Source organism: Oncorhynchus mykiss, chromosome 20 (assembly GCF_057628025.1).
Source record: "Oncorhynchus mykiss isolate SJ-2025 chromosome 20, ASM5762802v1, whole genome shotgun sequence".
Lineage (NCBI taxonomy): Eukaryota > Metazoa > Chordata > Actinopteri > Salmoniformes > Salmonidae > Oncorhynchus > Oncorhynchus mykiss.
This window is the reverse complement of record NC_143041.1, coordinates 26,516,497-26,535,105: the sequence shown is the minus strand read 5'-3', so window position 1 is coordinate 26,535,105 and position 18,609 is coordinate 26,516,497. Positions and strand designations below refer to the sequence as shown.

The following is an 18,609-nucleotide window of genomic DNA, read 5'->3' as shown; positions in this document are numbered from 1 at the left end:
CTGTTCACACTGCTATGTTTTATCTTGGCCAGGTCGCAGTTGTAAATGAGAACTTGTTCTCAACTTGCCTACCTGGTTAAATAAAGGTGAAATAAAAATAAAATAAAATAAAAAAGAACTGGCAAATCTGGTGCAGCCCATGAGGAGGAGATATACTGCAGTACTTAATGCAGATACACCAGATACTGACTGTTACTTTGATTTTAACCCCCCCCCCCCCCCCCCCCCCCTTTGTTCAGGAACACATTATTCAATTTCTGTTTGTCACATGTTTGTTCAGTTTATGTCTCAGTTGTTGAATGTTGTTATGTTCATACAAATATTTACACATGTTAAGTTTGCTGAAAATAAACGCAGTTGACAGTTGAGTTTATATACACACTACCATTCAAAAGTTTGGGGTCACTTAGAAATGTCCTTGTTTTCCATAAAAACATACTTGAAATGAGTTGTAAATATAGTCAAGACATTGACAAGGTTATAATGATTTTAATATAAATAATAATTGTATCCAAACTTTGCGCTTGTCAAAGAATCCTCCATTTGCAGCAACTACAGCCTTGCAGACCTTTGGCATTCTAGTTGTCAATTTGTTGAGGTAATCTGAAGAGATTTCATCCCATGCTTCCTGAAGCACCTCCCACAAGTGTAGACATTGTTAATGTTGTAAATGACTATTGAACCTGGAAATGGCAGATTTTTTAATGGAATATCTACATAGGTGTACAGAGGCCCATTATCAGCAACCATCACTCCTGTGTTCCAATGGCACGTTGTGTTAGCTAATCCAAGTTTATCATTTTAAAAGGTTAATTGATCATTAGAAAACCCTTTTGCAATTATGTTAGCACAGTATCTGGAGCATCAGCATTTGTGGGTTCAATTACAGGCTCAAAATGGCCAGAAACAAATAACTTTCTTTGGAAACTCGTCAGTCTATTCTTGTTCTGAGAAATGAAGGCTATTCCATGTGAGAAATTGCCAAGAAACTGAAGATCTCGTACAATGCTGTGTACTACTCATTACAGTGCAAACTGGCCCTAGCCAGAATAGAAAGAGGAGTGGGAGGCCCCGGTGCACAACTGAGCAAGAGGACAAGTATATTAGTGTCTAGTTTGAGAAACAGACTCCTCACAAGCCCTCAACTGGCAGCTTCATTAAATAGTACCCACAAAACACCAGTCTCAACATCAACAGTGAAGAGGCGACTCCTGTATGCTGGCCTTCTAGGCAGAGTTCCTCTGTCCAGTGTTTGTGATCTTTTGCCTATCTTGATCTTTCTTTTTATTGGCCAGTCTGAGAGATGGCTTTTTCTTTGCAACTCTACCTAGAAGACCAGCATCCCAGAGTACGCACTTCACTGTCACTGTTGATGTTGAGACTGGTGTTTTGCAGGTACAGACATGGTTTTGCACAGTATTTTGATGAGTTGAGCTTTTTGAACAGGTGAAAGGCAGCGAGTAGAATATGATATAATATGGGAAATATGAATTGTATATGGGAAATCATTCCTAAAGGAAATCAATCCACAGAACTCTATAATCCAACGTTTGTGAGGCATAACAAATATAATTTTGTGATGAATAGAGAAACGTCTCTGTGTATGATGTCACTGTGCATGGAAAGAGACGAGTGTTTGTGTGGACTCTTAGTCAGGCCAGTGTATAAAAGCATTAGTCTTCGAGCGTAAAAAATAAATACATACGTGTAGCCTATGCAACTCAGGTTGGCAAAACAACCCCTCTATAACCCTCTCTCTAATCTCATTTGGAAGTTACCATAACGGAAATGTCTGCATCCCGTGACCATGTTTTGTCTGTGCGCAAATTATAAGAAGGAAAAAACTGAATTGCTAGGCAGCACAACTCGATCCACAAATCGTAATGCGCGTTTTGGGCTGTCACAGACTCACAGATATGTTTAACAATACAGTAATCTCTCTTTCTTCTTCGGAATTCCTCCTTACATTCTCTCCTCCTATCATTTTGCGCACCATGCTCTCCCACCTCAGCTCTTATTCGCTCACTCCAGCTCAAAACATTTGTGCAGTTAGTTCTAGCTCCATTGACTCCTATGTGTGAGAGCGTGCTGATGGATGTGAGAAGTGAAGTAGCCTAGATTTGATAACATCATGGAATTATTTTTCTAAGAACACCTGTAGAAAGATTGTGCACTGGGGAACTATTCTAAGAAGGACAATAACCATATAAATGCAACGTTTTATTTGGGAAAAAATAACAACAAATGGTTATCTTTACCTTCATGGATGTCGAGGACATTAGTGAAAACGCTCACCAACACTGATGGCAGTGTTCTGCAATTTGCATCTATGTTTTTGGACTTTTCATAATACCAAGACCGTAAGCTCTTCTTCTTCTTCTTCTTCTTCGGGTGTCTACTGAAATGCGCTAGAGGAGCTGAAAGGAAGGGGGAGAAGGACAACACAATGAGGGGGAAATACTTTCTGCTCGGTTACTTGTTGGTCAAAGTTATAGCGCTGGTCTGCAAGGCGGACGGAGAACCAGGACAACTGGATGGCTTTGTCATGATGACGACCTCCAACGGATCCAGGGAGGACGAGGGCGCAGGCTTCTCAGAGCCCCCACACACGGAGGACCGGTGCCGGGGGTACTATGATGTGATGGGCCAGTGGGACCCGCCGTTCGTTTGCAAAACGGGCGATTATCTGTATTGCTGCGGCACCTGTGGCTTTCGGTTCTGCTGCTCCTACAAGACCTCGCGGCTGGATCAGAGCACCTGTAAAAACTACGACACTCCGGTGTGGATGATGACAGGTCAAACCCCGTTTAAGAAAAATGACCTCCGGCACGACCCCACCAAAGATAAAACTAATTTAATCGTGTATATAATCTGTGGAGTAGTCGCTATCATGGCACTTGTTGGGATATTCACCAAACTCGGCCTGGAAAAGGCGCACCGACCCCAGAGAGAGAATATGGCTAGGTGGGTTTCTGGGGTTCTGCTGCTGTTGAGCGCGCCGCGAGCTCCTTTCATGCGCTTGTTTTCAAGGAGCTCGCTTGGTGCGCACGTGTAGGCTAGAGCGCGCGCAACAATAATTTTTAAAGCTTGAGTTCTAGACTCGTGCTTGCCAGTTTTATATTGGTAAACGACTCTATTATAATTACCTTGTCACTGATAGTAGGAAGGATCCAATCTAAATGTGGCTCTTGTTTAAAATTATAATAAGAAATCCCCCGTATAAATTACTTTTACGCGCACAATAAGACCTCTTCGATGGACAGAAAGTAGCTGTCATCGACAGTTTATCAATTGGACTAGATTGCATAATGTCATCAGACACTTGGCTCACCTGTGTGGGTTGCTTGCCTGCTTCACTCGCAGAGAGCACGGGGGCGTGTGTCTCTTACAGTTGTGAGCGAGGCCACAATGCCCTCCACAACATGCGCATGCAATGCCTTTATTTGGAGATCTTTCTCTAACAATGGACCAATTCTGTCCTATTTGTTTTCATCATCACGTCTTATTTATTCTTAGAATTTAATATTTTCGAATTAATGTGGAACCCATTCAATTGACTAGTCAAATTAACTTATTCATTTGAAAATGTTAAATTTTGCTTTCTCTTGAACTCCCTGCCCTGTGCCTGGTCTCATAGACTAGACATATCATAGTAAATGTAAATCTGAGACACTAAAATTAGCATGATATGTTATGTTTGGTATGGTTACATAAGACAGATTGTTACTGGTTGGTCAGGGTAGTCTAGCCACTGAAAGGTTACGATTTCGAATCTCATCATGGACAACTTTATAATTTTAGCTATTTAGCAAATTTTCAATGACTTACTTATTTTTTCCTAATTTGCAACTACTTAGCATGTTAGCTAAACATTCCACTAACCCTAACCCTTTTAGCTAACCCTTCCCCTAACCCTAACCTTAACCCTTTTAGCTAACCCTTTAACCTAACTCCTAAATTTAACCCTAACCCTAATCCCTAGCCTAGCCACCTAACCACCTTGCTAATTCATAACATATAATACGAATTGTAATTCGTAACATATACAAAATGGATGATGGACATCCACAAATGAATACATACTATACGAAACATAGCATATTTCTCAGATTTCCTTACAGAATAATACAAAATGCTCTGAGACCAGGTTGCAGCGCAGCGGTGTTCAGCATGTGTTCAGCATGAAATCAAGCATTAGGCACAATTCTTCATTCTCTCTCTCTCTCTCTCTCTCTCTCTCTCTCTCTCTCTCTCTCTCTCTCTCTCTCTCTCTCACACACACACAGGGCTGTCCAAAGCGTGTTACAGGTCGGCTGTCCAGGTGAGCAGTTCCAGGGGGAGGACACCCTTGGCATGCAGGCACAGCACTATGACACAAGGGCCAACAACCTCCGTAAGTTTCACTGTTTTGGCCCCTATAAGCAGAGGTTTTTGGTGGTGATGGTTGTGGACAGCTGTGTGTGGATGTATCTGCAACTTCAGAGAAATTTGAGACTGGGAGGGTTGGCCATGAGGGCCCTAAACAGATAATCGCAAACGTAATGTGGGCAGGTTGCATTGTTGCATATTGTACACTGACTCTCAATTAAGCATTTGGTCTCTGTAAGGGTATGGGTATTATGCTTGTATCATAGCCAGATGTATTTCGTTTCAAGTGTGGCATTAATTTTATAATCTTAGATGGAGTCATGTGGAGGGAAACAAACTGCCTTATGCTTTAGAAATCCAGTGGTAATTCACAGTTTTATGTTGTCCCATGCCTACATGATTCAATGATTCAAAATGTGTAGGAGAGGGGTAGAGAGAGAGAGAGAGAGAGAGAGAGAGAGAGATAGAGAGAGAGAGAGAGAGATAGAGAGAGGGAGAGAGAGAGAGAGAAATAGAGAGAGAGAGAGAGAGAGACAGAGAGAGGGAGAGAGAGAGAGAGAGAGAGATAGAGAGAGAGAGAGAGAGAGAGAGAGAGATAGAGAGACAGAGACAGAGAGACAGAGAGAGAGACAGAGAGACAGAGGGAGAGAGAGAGAGAGAGAGAGACAGAGAGAGGGAGAGAGAGAGAGAAATAGAGAGAGAGAGAGAGAGAGACAGAGAGAGGGAGAGAGAGAGAGAGAGAGAGAGAAAGAGAGAGAGAGAGAGACAGAGAGAGGGAGAAAGAAAGAGAGAGAGAGAAAGAGAGAGAGAGAGAGAGACAGAGAGAGGGAGAAAGAAAGAGAGAGAGAGAGAGAGAGAGAGAGAAAGAGAGAGAGAGAGACAGAGAGAGGGAGAGGGAGAGATAGAGAGAGAAAGAGAGAGAGAGAGAGAGATAGAGAGAGAAATAGAGAGAGAGAAATAGAGAGAGAGAGAGAGAAATAGAGAGAGAGAGAGAGAGAGAGAGAGAGAGAGCGGAGTGAATGGCATCTATTTCTGTTGCATCATGTGGGCAGCACAGTTATGGGCTTTGTGTAAACAACTCAGAAACACAGGAGAGGCTTAATCTGGAGTATTTCATACACATTCCATACCGCTGTACCAAGTGATTCTGATTCCAGTATGATTACATCACCACCTTTTGTGGCTGGATGTGTTTCATCCTAAAAATTGAAAAATTATTAAAACACAAAGCAAGCGGCACATCTAAGCCCCCTTCTACTTGAAAGGATGTATTTTGAGACGTGCAGACTGGAACAGAGAGTGTAGCTGACAGTGTTGTTGTCACTGGGATTTGTCCTATTTTCTTGATACTATCAAACACAATCTGACTGACACACCTTATGATCCGGTGTGACTGTACTGGGCTCCTAACAGCTCTCCCTCGAATCATTTTAAAGTAGTGTCCTTTGTCTCTAATGTCTTCTGGGGTGCTGGTGTCTTCTGTCATCAATATCTATAAATAACTGCCACTGATGTTTCGAAGAGGCAGATGCACCAGGTCTACCTCAAAATAAATAAAGGTTAAATATATATAGATAGAAGTACCAAACATGGGGAGACGTGTGGAAATCTTAAACAAGTCTCTAGTCTAAAGCCAGGCTCTCTGAAGTATGCGTAGTAATATATGGCTTCTGCTGCTGTGAGGGAACACAGAAATAGGATATTATCACCTGGGAGGCCTGGCTGGTGAAATAGTGATTATTATTGATGTGGAACCCTGCTCCACTCTTTAGTCTGGGGTCTTGTGGGTAATCATGTGGAGTGTTATTAACCCCTATGATCTGATTAGATCTCCAGAGAGGCTTCATATGGGTTTAGAGGTCTCGACCAGCCGGGAGACGGATTTATCATAGAGAGGGGGATGGATGAACGGAGTCCAGCTGTGTACGTCTCTTGTTGATCACATTCTATTTTTAGAGTAGACCATCTATTGATTATAGCTTATGGCCAGATTACCCTATTACTGACATTATCAGTAGATCCCCATCTTAGCTGTCCTCACCCAGCTTTGGAGAAGAATGACGAGGGCAGTTTGTATGGCTGATAGCCATAACAACGCCTCTTTCAGCATGGCAATGGTGGATAACAGCTTGGGATGAGCTACTTTCTCCCCCAAGCATTGTCTTCAAGCACCTCTGAGTATTAGCTAAGGACAAGACTAGAGCAAGCGTTTTGTTCCTTACGTGGCTTTGTTTTGACATCATATGGGATGTAATGCGTAAAAACCCTTTATCATGTATCGCACATGTGAGACATGTCTCACACACCACAGCAATGAGTAATACGTCAGATCTCTCCATGTTATGTTAGAACCCATGAGAACTGGGGCCTCTGCTCTGTACCCCTCTACATATGAAAAATTAACAGTTTAATCTTGATGGCTCCACGGCCATGAACCAAGCAGCCCTCCCAAGCCCTGCTGGGCTGGTGATAACACTTTCATGTCATCTCAAAACGGGACACTTTTTAGAAATTCTTAAAGAGCTCAAAATCCCATGTCTCCGAGCCTTCAGCATCAAAGCACAAAGTGAGAAATGGAGTGAGAGACGGAGACAGAAATAAAGAGGCAGCGAGACACAGAGAAGGAGAAGGGGAAATGGGGAGAGAGAATGAAAGAGAAGGAGAGAGAGAGAAAAGGAGAGAGGACAACATGTCAAGACTGTCGGAGAGGATCAGTGCAATGTCAACAGTCAAATATCTTTAGAGTGACAAAGTTGACAAACTGCAGGCAGAATGTAACCTCGTTTACATCTGTGAAGGGAAAAGTGTCATACAAACGATATAAAGTCACTGCTGCTTCTGGTAGATTTGTCCCACCTCAACCTAAACTCATGAGGTGGGACATTGAGAAAAATAGAAGATAGAAATGGTACTCTGAAAAAAATGAAATATTATTACATGAGAGCCCCAGGAAGAGAGCAGGGTAGGCTTTCCATCCGTGAGCTGACTGAGAGTGATCTGTATTTACAACTCACGGTCACAAAGGTAATTACCTGCCCAGCAGTTCTAATCTTCCCTTAAACATCTCCAGATATGAAGTATGAAATTGCTAATAAGTAATTGCTTGGAGATTACAAAGCATAAAGAAAGGCTCTGTCTCCAAAACACTCTCCTCTCTTGATTTCTCTAACCTCATCTACTGTTTATTAATTATGCTGAAATGTATCACCTGCAGCTATAGTGTGTGTGTGTGTGTGTGTGTGTGTGTGTGTGTGTGTGTGTGTGTGTGTGTGTGTGTGTGTGTGTCTGTCTGTCTGTCTGTCTGTCTGTCTGTCTGTCTGTCTGTCTGTCTGTCTGTCTGTCTGTCTGTCTGTCTGTCTGTCTGTCTGTCTGTCTGTCTAAAAAAATCAGATCACACAGTTCTGTTGAGAGATACAACTTTACCCTGACCTCTAAGTCACCCATCACCTAAGACTCCACACTCTTTCATCCTGAATCCTACACAGTCAGGTATCCAGGGAAGCAGCTACAGACAGGCACAAAGCAAAGGAAAATAAAGAAAATTGTCATTTTCCAATCAAGGTGCAGGAACAGGAGCAAGCTAAAAAAATATATATAAAATATTCAGCAACTCTAGGGAGGACAATAAGAGTTCCAATCAAAAATAGTTCTTTATTATTGGCAAAAAACAACAATAAAGAAAAAGTGTGACCCACCACCTGGATTCGATCCTATGTAGCAAAATTTGAAATCGTTTTTTACATTGGATAAAAGTACAGAATCCGAGCTAGAAAATGGTATATCATATTCTGCAGTTGAGGAACAATGAGAAAGTAATTCTGTTTCGAAAGTTGACCAACTTGTAGCCCGGTTTTGAGAAAATGGCCTGTGAATAGGTTGGTACACCTACTGGAGAAGCTCTTCTTTGTCTACACCCATTCAGCAACATTCACACCCATCTCTTTAAGGATTCATAGTGTAGTAAACAACCAAACATTTCAACTAGTGAAAGTAGTAGCAAAAAGTAGCAGTAAAAATAAACTTTATCTAGTCCTTGGCCTATATTCTAATCTGACTTTGGTGCAGGTCATGATGTTCTTCACGTTACCATCGCTGGTAAACACACACTATATCAAATCAAATCAAAGTTTATTTGTCACATGCACAGGATACAGAAGGTGTAAACGCTACAGTGAAATGGTTACTTGCATAACGGAGTCTTTTTGGCTAGCTAGCTGTAACGTTCGTCGTCCTCGTCTGAGGAGGAGTAGGAGAGATCGGACCAATATGCAGCGTGGTACGTGTCCATGTTCATATTTATTAAACAGAGAACACTAAACAAAATAACAACGGCGAATGAAACGAAACAGTTCTGTAAGGGGACATACACTAAACAGAAAACAACTACCCACAAATCAAGTGGAAAAAGCAGGCTACCTAAATATGGTTCTCAATCAGAGACAACGATTGACAGCCTCCTCTGACCAGGCCAAACACGTAGAAAACCAAAACTAGAACAACACATAGAATGCAGACCCCAACTCACGCCCTGACCAACCTAAACAAGAAACATAACAAAAGAACTAAGGTCAGGACGTGACACTAGCTAAACAGTGAACCATAATCTCAACTCTAATGCCGCATTCAAAACAACTGGGAAGTCAGAAGAAAAAAACTTTACCTGGGAAAAATCTATTTGAACGGTCATCCAACTCAGAATTCCAACTCAGGAACTCGGGCCTCTTTCTAGAGCTCCTACACAGATCATACACGTAACTTTAACTAGCGAGCCAGCCAGCTAACATTAGCTAGCTAGCTAACAGCACGCTTTAACTTGCAATGAAAATGACTTTCTGACCAAATTTTAAATGTATAATATCTGAAAATGTAGCGACTTACCCCTCCCAATACATGGATGGACGCTTCTCCCTCTGTCATGGATGCCATGGTTGCCCTTAGTTTGAAGATGTAATCTGGAGACAGGTGTTTTATACAACAGCCTTCTTTCTATGTTCTCTTTTTGGACTCTCTCCGCATTTGGCAATCATCTCTCTGCTTCACTGGGCATTCCACTGATTTCAAAACTCGGTTAAAGTATTCCCTGACAACGACACCGTTTAGTCCCCAGCATTGTCATCAACTATACAATGTCTGGTTCAATGAAAATGCTTTTACCTAAATCAGGGATTTCCACATTCTCTGATTCATTTTCAGTCAGGTGAGAGTCAGCATGACACGATCATCGTCCAGAAAGTAAAGTAAAGTCATCGTCCATCACAAAGTTTTCCCACTGATCTGTCAATAGCGCTATTAACTTCGGGGCAGCAATGTTGAGAGCAATAGCAAAACTTTTTCAGTTCTTCATAATATTAAAAAAAAAAAAGCTGCTGTAGACAGGATTATCCACACATACTTAGCAGCTCATGTTAAAGACAGACCAATCCGAACTCATCTCTTGGCATGCCCAGCCCATCCATTATCTCAGCCAATCATGGCTAGCGGGAAGGTGCCTGTATTTTTCCTTGGCTAAACCAACTATGCTCACCATTTAACAATTAGATTCGTATTTACAGATGGCATACAAGTTTGTTATAAAGGCACATGAAAGTTTGCATGTTCCAGAAGGCATTTCTGCCCACCCCCCCCCCCCCCCCCGAAAAAACGTTCAAATGCTTCTCCTGTGAAGTAGTAATGAGAGACATACGCCTAGTTTCTTGGAACAGGTCACAAGTGTATACTGTGAACTTCCATTGTGTTTTTTTAATCCATTGTCCTCCTAAAAGTTACAGAATGTTTTTTAATCTACAGACAGACCCAGGTCCAGACGTGCTCCTCCCGAGCCTCGTTCCCGTGCCCTTGCTAAGGCTAATTACACTAATATGGGTCCCCTCAGCAGCATCGGAGATCCATTAGGCTGTGTTCATTAGGGCTGTGGGCCTCCCAGCCTCCTCAGACGGCTCTGATCGACCAGACACAGTAATCAGAGTCATACACATGGGGAAGCTGGGACTCACTGCTCTTTGGAAGAAGTAGAGTAGAAAACATAGAAAAAGGAAGTGAGCTAAACTTGAACAAGGGAAGTAGAATAGCCACACTCTGTTTAAATTATTTTAGGGATTATTTAATCATCTAAGGATGTTTTCCATGGAGGGAAGTTCCCCTGTATGTCCTAATTGTCCTCTATCTGACTGATTACTGATTAACGTATGACTCTGTTCCTATGTACTGTATAATCTGCCCTCTTGTTGTCATGGTGTAACAACAAAAGAAGCTCTAAGGAGGCTGAATATCTCAGGGTGTAATCAGCAGACTGCCCTCTGTCCTTGTACGACCCTGGGGAATATTAATCAGTTCATTTACAGCCAGAGACTCAAATCAAATTTTTGACAGATAATTACGTGTGTGTTTGGCTTCTGCATGTGTGCGTGTTTGGCTTGTGCGTGCGTGCGTGCGTGAGTGGGTGTGTGCGTGCATGTGTATCTGCTCGTGTGTGTGTGGATTGGGTCTGAGGAGGGCAAGTGAATAAGAGTCTGTCATGTCTTCGAGAGAGCGACTCATCAGACATTTGTATTACTACACCCATCTACATCAATATCAATAAAACGATGAGCATTCCTCCTTTGTATGTTTGAACAGTGGGGAATCCTTTGGATTGTGATTAAATGCTACAGTGAGTAGATCTTATTACACAGTTTAATTCATTCGAATTAAGATCTTCACAAATATTAGGATTATGTGTTTAATCTGCAAAAGGAAATGATTTTTTCCAGATGTCCTCTGATTTGAAATGTCTTAAGTTTTAATGTAATGTAATGTAATACCCCAAGGAAATTAGGGTGGAAAATTGTTATTGATTGAGGCTCAGATTATGATGCATATGGAATACATCAATGTAGCTCCTACTGGAAGAAAAAAAAGATGCTCAAATGTCTGTTTTGATCCTCTGGGGTCCAAACAATTGGGGATCCTGATAAAATACAAATAGTGAAGGGAGGCAAATCTGAGAGAGACATTCTAGCGCTATTTAGCTTCTGTATGTAGCTACACAGTAGTATTTAGCTTGCCGAACATGTGGCTGAGTTAGTATTAGTCCCCCTAGCATGTGGCTGTGCTACACAGTGAGAAATCCCCTTAATGTCTTGCATCAAAATTCCATTTGAATTTCCATTCATTACATTTACATTATGTTGATGAACGCCTCTGTATGTAGGTTTGCATTGCAAAATTGTATCGTGCAGAAAGATTATACAGAGTTTTCATGTTGGTTCTAAGCTCTGACGCTACAGAACATACTGGCACTTCTGGTTCAATCTCTGTCCATGGACTGAGACGTTTGGCTCACTTGCCCACTCAATCAATCACACACACACACACACACTCACTCACTCTCTCACTAGCTCACATACACTCAAACTCTCCCTCCCTCAGGATTTGCCCTGGGGGCAGGCAGCAGATTCTTTTGGCTAACTGACTAACGCCACCAGCGATGTCATATTATTGGCAGGGGGACCACCCACTGAGGGCAAATTTTGTGATGCACCACCACCTCCCTCTCTCTTAGGGCACGGCTCTATGGAGAGTTGGCCCCTTCTCCCCCGCCTAGAGATTCTCTGGCAGCAGCTCTCTGTATGCCTCCTGGGCTCTGGCCCAGCCCGGGAAACAGGGACATGTGGTGGCAGTGAGAAGTGCGTCACGGAGCTGGGCACATTCACAGGTCTACTGCTGATCTTATCTATTTAGGATTGGTGGTTACACACACTGAATCCTGCTGCTTTCTGGGTTTTTGGTTTTGACAGACTTTGATCTGTAATTAGCTTGCAATTGATTTGGGAAGCATTATCAGGTATCAAATCAAACTTTATTTGTTACATGCGCCGAATACAACAAGTGTAGGCTTTAACGTGAAATGCGTACTTACAAGCCCTTAACCAACTGTGCAGTTCAAGAAGAGTTAAGAAGATATTTACCAAGTAGACAAAAATAAAAAGTAATAATAATAAAGTAACAATAAGAAGAACAATATTGAGGTTATATACAGGGGGCACCAGTACCGAGTCAGTGTGCAGGGTTACAGGCTAGTTGAGGTAATCTGTACATGTAGATGGGGGTGAAGTGACTATGCATAGATAATAAACAGCGAGTAGCAGCAGTGTACAAAAGGGGGGGTAGAAGCTGTTGAGGAGCCACTTGGTCCTAGACTTGGCGCTCCGGTACCTGCTTGCTGTGTGGTAGCAGAGAAAACGGTCTATAACTTGGGTGACTGGAGTCTCTGACAATTTTATGGTCTTTCCTCTGACACCGCCTATTATATAGGTTATATAGGTCCTGGATGGCAGGAAGCTTGGCCCCAGTGATGTACTGGGCCGTTCGCACTACCCTCTGTAGCGCCTTACGGTCAGATGCCGAGCAGTTGCCATACCAGGCGGTGATGCAACCGGTCAGGATGCTCTCGATGGTGCAGCTGTAGAACTTGGGGCCCATGCCAAGTCTTTTCAGTCTCCTGAAGGGGAAAAGGTTTTGTCATGCCCTGTTCACGACTGTCTTGGTATGTTTAGACCATTATATTTTGTTGGTGATCCCCAGGTATGTAGGGAGGTTTGTAGGAAGGTTCCATAAAGCATGTGTAAGTTATGCTGTACTTTGTTTGAAGTGTGACCTTTTTGATTGATGTTTTTAATAAACTAGTAGTTTCTTTCATCAGTCGTGTATGACGATAATACCTGCCACCCATGGCTAATCTATCAATCAAAGGTATTTATAAAGCCCTTTTTACATCAGCAGATGTCACAGTGTGCTATACAGAAACCCAGCCTAAATTCCCCAAACAGCAAGCAATGCAGATGTAAAAGCACGGTGGCAGCTGTGTTTAGCACTAACTGACGTTTATTTAGTGCTTTATCTGGGTAAGCGGAGAGTAGAACATTGCAGTAGTCTAATCTAGATGTGACAAAATCATGGATTAGCTTTTCTGTATAATTCTTGGACAAAAAAGTTTCCGATTTTTGCAATGTTATGAAGATGTAAAAAAAAAAGCTATCCTTGATATATTCTTGATATGTTCATCAAAAGAGAGATCAGGGTCCAGAGTAACGCCGAGGTCATTCAGAGTTTTATTTGAGATGACTGTACAACCATCAAGATTAATTGTCAGATCCAATAGAACATGTCTTTGTTTATTGGGACCTAGAACTAGCATCTCTGTTTTGTCTGAGTTTAAAATTAAAACATTTGCCACCATCCACTTCCTTATGTTTGAAACACAGGCTTCCAGGGTAGGCAATTTTGGGGCTTCACCATGTTTTATCGAAATGTACAGCTGTGTGTTGTGAGCATAGCACATAAAGTTGGCATTGTGTTTCCCAATTATTATTTTTTGTATTTTTTTTAACCTTTATTTAACTAGGCAAGTCAGTTAAGAACAAATTCTTATTTTCAATGACGGCCTAGGAACAGTGGGTTAACAGTGGGTTAAATTACATCACCAAGAGGTAGAATATATAGTGAAAACAATAGTAGTCCTAAAACAGAACCTTGAGGAACGCTGATTTGTCAGAGGAAACCATCCACAGAGACGGACAAATATCTTTCCGAGAGATAAGATCTAAACCAGGCAAGAACTTGTCTATGTAGACCAATTTGGTGTTCTTATCTCTCCAAAATAATGTGGTGATCGATGATGTGAAAAGCAGCACTAAGGTCTAAGAGCACAAGGACAGATGCAGAGCCTTGGTCTGACGCGATTAAAAAGCAATTTACCACCGTCACGAGTGCAGTCTCAGTGCTATGAGGGGTCTAAAACCAGACAGAAGCTTTTTATATGCATTATTTGTCTTCAGGAAAGCAGTGAGTTGCTGCTCAACAGCTTTTTCTAAACATTTTTGAGAGGAATGGGAGATTCGATAAAGGCCAATAGTTTTTTTTACATTTTCCGGGTCAAGGTTTGGCTTTTTCAAGAGATGCTTTATTACTGCCACTTTTAGTGAGTTTGGTACACATCCAGTGGATCGGGAGACATTTATTACATTCAACATAGGAGGGCCAAGCACAGGAATTAGCTCTTTCAGTAGTTTAGTTGGAATAGGGTCCAGTATGCAGCTTGAGGGTTTAGAGGCCATGACTATTTTCATGAATGTGTCAAGAGATGCAGGATTAAAAAACGTGAGTGTCTCCATTGATCCTAGGTCCTGGCAGTTCTGTGCAGACTCAGGACAACTGAGCTTTGGAGAAATACTCAGGTTCAAAGAGGAATCCGTAATTTGCTTTCTAATGATCATGATCTTTTCATTGAAGAGGTTCATGAATTCATCACTGCTGAAGTGAAAGCTATCGTCTCCTGTTGAATGCTGCTTTTTAGTTAGCTTTGCAACAGTATCAAAAATACATTTTGGATTGTTCTTATTCTCCTCAGTTAGGTTGGAAAAATAGGATGATTGAACAACAGTGAGGGCTCTTCGATATTGCATGGTACTGTCTTTCCAAGATAGTCGGGAAGACTTCCAGTTTGATGGAGAGCCATTCCAATTTTCTGGAAGCTTGCTTCAGGGCTCAGGTATTTTCTGTATACCAGGGAGCAAATTTCTTGTGACAAATGTTTTTAGTTTTTAGCGGTGTGACTGCATCTAGGGTATTACGCAAGTTTACATTTAGATCCTCAGTTAGGTGGTTTACCGTTTTTTATACTCTGACGTCCTTTGGTAGGTGGAGGGAGTCTGGAAGGGCATCTAGGAATCTTTGGGCTGTCCGAGAATTTATAGCACGACTTTTGATGATCCTTTGTTGGTGTCTGTGTAGATTATTTGTTTGCGATTGCAAATGTAATAAAATGATGGTCCGATAGTCCAGGATTATGTGGAAAAACATTTAGATCCACAATATTTATCCCACGGGACAAAACGTCCTCTCACTGTCAACTGCGTTTATTTTAAGCAAACTTAACATATAACAAATATTTGTATAAACATAATAAGATTCAACAACTGAGACATAAACTGAACAAGTTCCACAGACATGTGACTAACAGAAATTGAATAATGTGTTCCTGAACAAAGGGGGGGGGGGGGGGGGGTAAAATCAAAAGTAACAGTCAGTATCTGGTGTGGCCACCAGCTGCATTAAGTACTGCAGTGCATCTCCTCCTCATGGGCTGTATCAGGTTTGCCAGTTCTTGCTGTGAGATGTTACCGCACTCTTCCACCAAAGCACCTGCAAGTTCCCGGACCTTTCTGAGGTGAATGGCCCTAGCCCTTACCCTCCAATCCAAGAGGTCCCATACGTGCTCAATGGGATTGAGATCTGGGCTCTTCGCTGGCCATGGCAGAACACTGACATTCCTGTCTTGCAGGAAATCACGCACAGAACGAGCAGTATGGCTGGTGGCATTGTCATGCTGGAGGGTCATGTCAGGATGAGCCTGCAGGAAGGGTACCACATGAGGGAGGAGGATGTCTTCCCTGTAACGCACAGCGTTGAGATTGCCTGCAATGACAACAAGCTCAGTCCGATGATGCTGTGACACACCGCCCCAGACCATGACGGACCCTCCACCTCCAAATCGATTTCGCTCCAGAGTACAGGCCTTTTTACCAGTCCTGTCTGGTCCAGCGACGGTGGGTTTGTACCCATAGGTGACGTTGTTGCCGGTGATGTCTGGTGAGGACCAGCCTTACAACAGGAGGCCTGTAAACAATAGCTATACAAAGTGATTGAGTAGGCTTCATAGATTTCATGACATGTTTTTTTCTAAATCTAAATTTGCTGTTGTAAATGTTAGCAAAACCTTTGCGGGATGCGACGGGAATATGGTCACCAGTGTAACTGGGAGGAGAGGCCTCATTTAGCAAAGTAAATTCATCAGGCTTGAGCCATGTTTCAGTCAGGCCAATCACATCAAGAATATGATCAGTGATTCGTTCATTGAGTATGACTGCCTTGGAAGTGAGGGATCTAACATTAAGTTGTCCTATTTTGAGATGTGAGATATCACAATCTCTTTCAATAATGACAGGAAGGGAGGAGGTCTTTATTCCAGTGAGATTGCTAAAGTGAACACCACCATGTTTAGTTTTACTCAACCTAGATTGAGGCACAAACTCGTTCTCAATGGGGATAGCTGAGCTGACTACACTGACTGTGCTAGTGGCAGACTCCACTAATCCTGCCTGTGGAGCTAGAGGAGTTAGAGCCCCGTCTATGTTGATAGATAAGATGAGAGCACCCCTCCAGCTAGGATGGAGTCCGTCACTCCTCAGCAGGCCTGGCTTGGTCCTGTTTGTGGGTGAGTCCCAGAAAGTGGGCCAATTATCTACATATTCTATCTTTTGGGAGGGGCAGAATACAGTTTTCAACCAGAGATTGAGTTGTGAGACTGCTGTTGAGCTCATCACTCCCACTTACTGGGAGGGGGCCAGAGACTCTGCTGTAGAGCTCTTCACTCCCCCTAACTGGGAGGGGGCCAGAGACTCTGCTGTAGAGCTAATCACTCCCCCTAACTGGGAGGGGGCCAGAGACAATTACTTGATGCCGACACATCTTTCTAGCTAATTTATACGCTGAAGCTATGTTACTCTTGGTGACCTCTGACTATTTCATCCTAACATCATTGGTGCCGACGTGGATAACAATATCCCTATACTCTCTACTATACTCTACTGTACTCTCTAGCCAGCACTATCTTCAGATGAGCCTTTATGTCAGTAGCTCTGCTCCCTGGTAAACAGTGTATGGTCGCTGGATGATTATTTCCTTTTAATTGCAGGGAATGGAATCGCCAATGACTAGGGTTTTCAATTTGTCAGAGCTAATGGTGGGCCACTTCGGAGGCTCAGACCCCGTAACGGGTGGAGGAGAGACCTGAGAAGGCTCGACCTCTGACTCCGACTCGTTGCTTAATGGTACAAATGATATTATTACAGGTTGAAAGTTCCTGTCGACTGAATGAGCGACACTGGTTGAGCCTCACCATAAGGTGATAGTTCTCTTGTATATTATGAGTCCAGCAACTGCAATTGGATGGCATAGTGTTAATGTTACTACTCAGCTTTTTCAGAGGGTGGAGGTCCTGTAGAAACATATATAGCGTCCGGGGTGAAAACATTTAATGAAAAAAGTTGAGCGAGTAAAAAAACTAAATGTTTGGCAGATAGATAGTCAAGTAGCAACAAATAGCACAGCAGCATGGTAACAAGTCCGGAAGTTTGTTAGGACTGTCTGGGAATGTTCAAAAATCAAGATAGCAGCTGTACAGAACTCATCCAAAGTGCTAAGTAGCTAGTAAACATGTTTTACAATTAACAGAGACATACAGAGACATATACTGTATTTTACATTTTTATAGTGGCCTTTAAAGTAATAATATTTCTTCATACTGTCAGGTCGTAACAGTGTCTAATTTAAAGCCAGATCTTCTCAGGATGAAAAAAGTGTTTTGTTTGACAGGTAATACTTCTATCAAAGGTCAGGACTGTCCTTCGGAAACTTTGATACCTGCCTCCTTGAATCTTCGACGATCACTCACAGAGATGCAGTATCAAAGAGATTGGTCAATGTTTTTAATGCTACCCTTCCTGATTGCATGTATAACATCAAAGACATTCATACGACCTTGCCTTCAAAAGAAATCCAGGGATAAAATCTGTTTGAATAGATGAGATCAAATAATACCATCTCCACCCATCATCATCTCTACATAGCTTGATCTATTATCATGTACAGTATATCATCCACTTCACTCTTCTAATATATTTCTGAGTGTGTGTTTGTGAATCTGGTGACTGTTCTGGAAATGCTGGCAGTTTCTCTGCCTTTTTGTCACCCACTGTATTTCGTCTCATGCATATATGCAAATGATACTTCATGATACACCAATGTTCCCTATACCCATCATGAGTATGCTACAACCTAGCCTATGAATAAATGTTTACAATGTAGGTGCACACAGGTCGAGAGAAAATTTGATTTGACAGACAGTGACACATGGACAGACAGTGACACATTCAATACCGCTTGCACACTCTTTTCTGCATCTAGTTGATCTAGGGTGTAATCATTAGTCGAACAGTTGCGAACGAAAATGTTTCTATTGGACAAATTCAGGTAAGTTTATCCTCATTTTGTTCTGTTTGCGTCCGTTAAAGATTTGTTTTTAAACAGAATCGGAGGAATGAATACACCCCTGATCACGGGTAAACACAGTTCACTTTCATAGCAGCCACGTTGTATTCCTTCTCGCATCTATGCGCTCTCCTCCTCTTACCTTTTCCATTT

General features: G+C 42.2%; 1 protein-coding gene across 3 annotated transcripts in view; it reads left to right on the top strand.

The window, feature by feature from the left end:
* The window catches only part of LOC149974499 (uncharacterized), a 90,931-nt gene that overhangs the window by 47,435 nt on the left and 24,887 nt on the right, over nucleotides 1-18,609 (top strand). For 2 of the 3 annotated variants that reach the window (XM_090211939.1, XM_090211940.1), the window contains exon 2: nucleotides 4,287-4,393. In XM_090211939.1, coding sequence (XP_090068065.1) covers nucleotides 4,287-4,393 — 107 coding nt within the window. Of the gene's footprint in view, nucleotides 1-1,256; nucleotides 2,965-4,286; nucleotides 4,394-18,609 lie in introns of those variants that run through there. The other variant, XM_090211938.1, reaches the window with a different exon arrangement.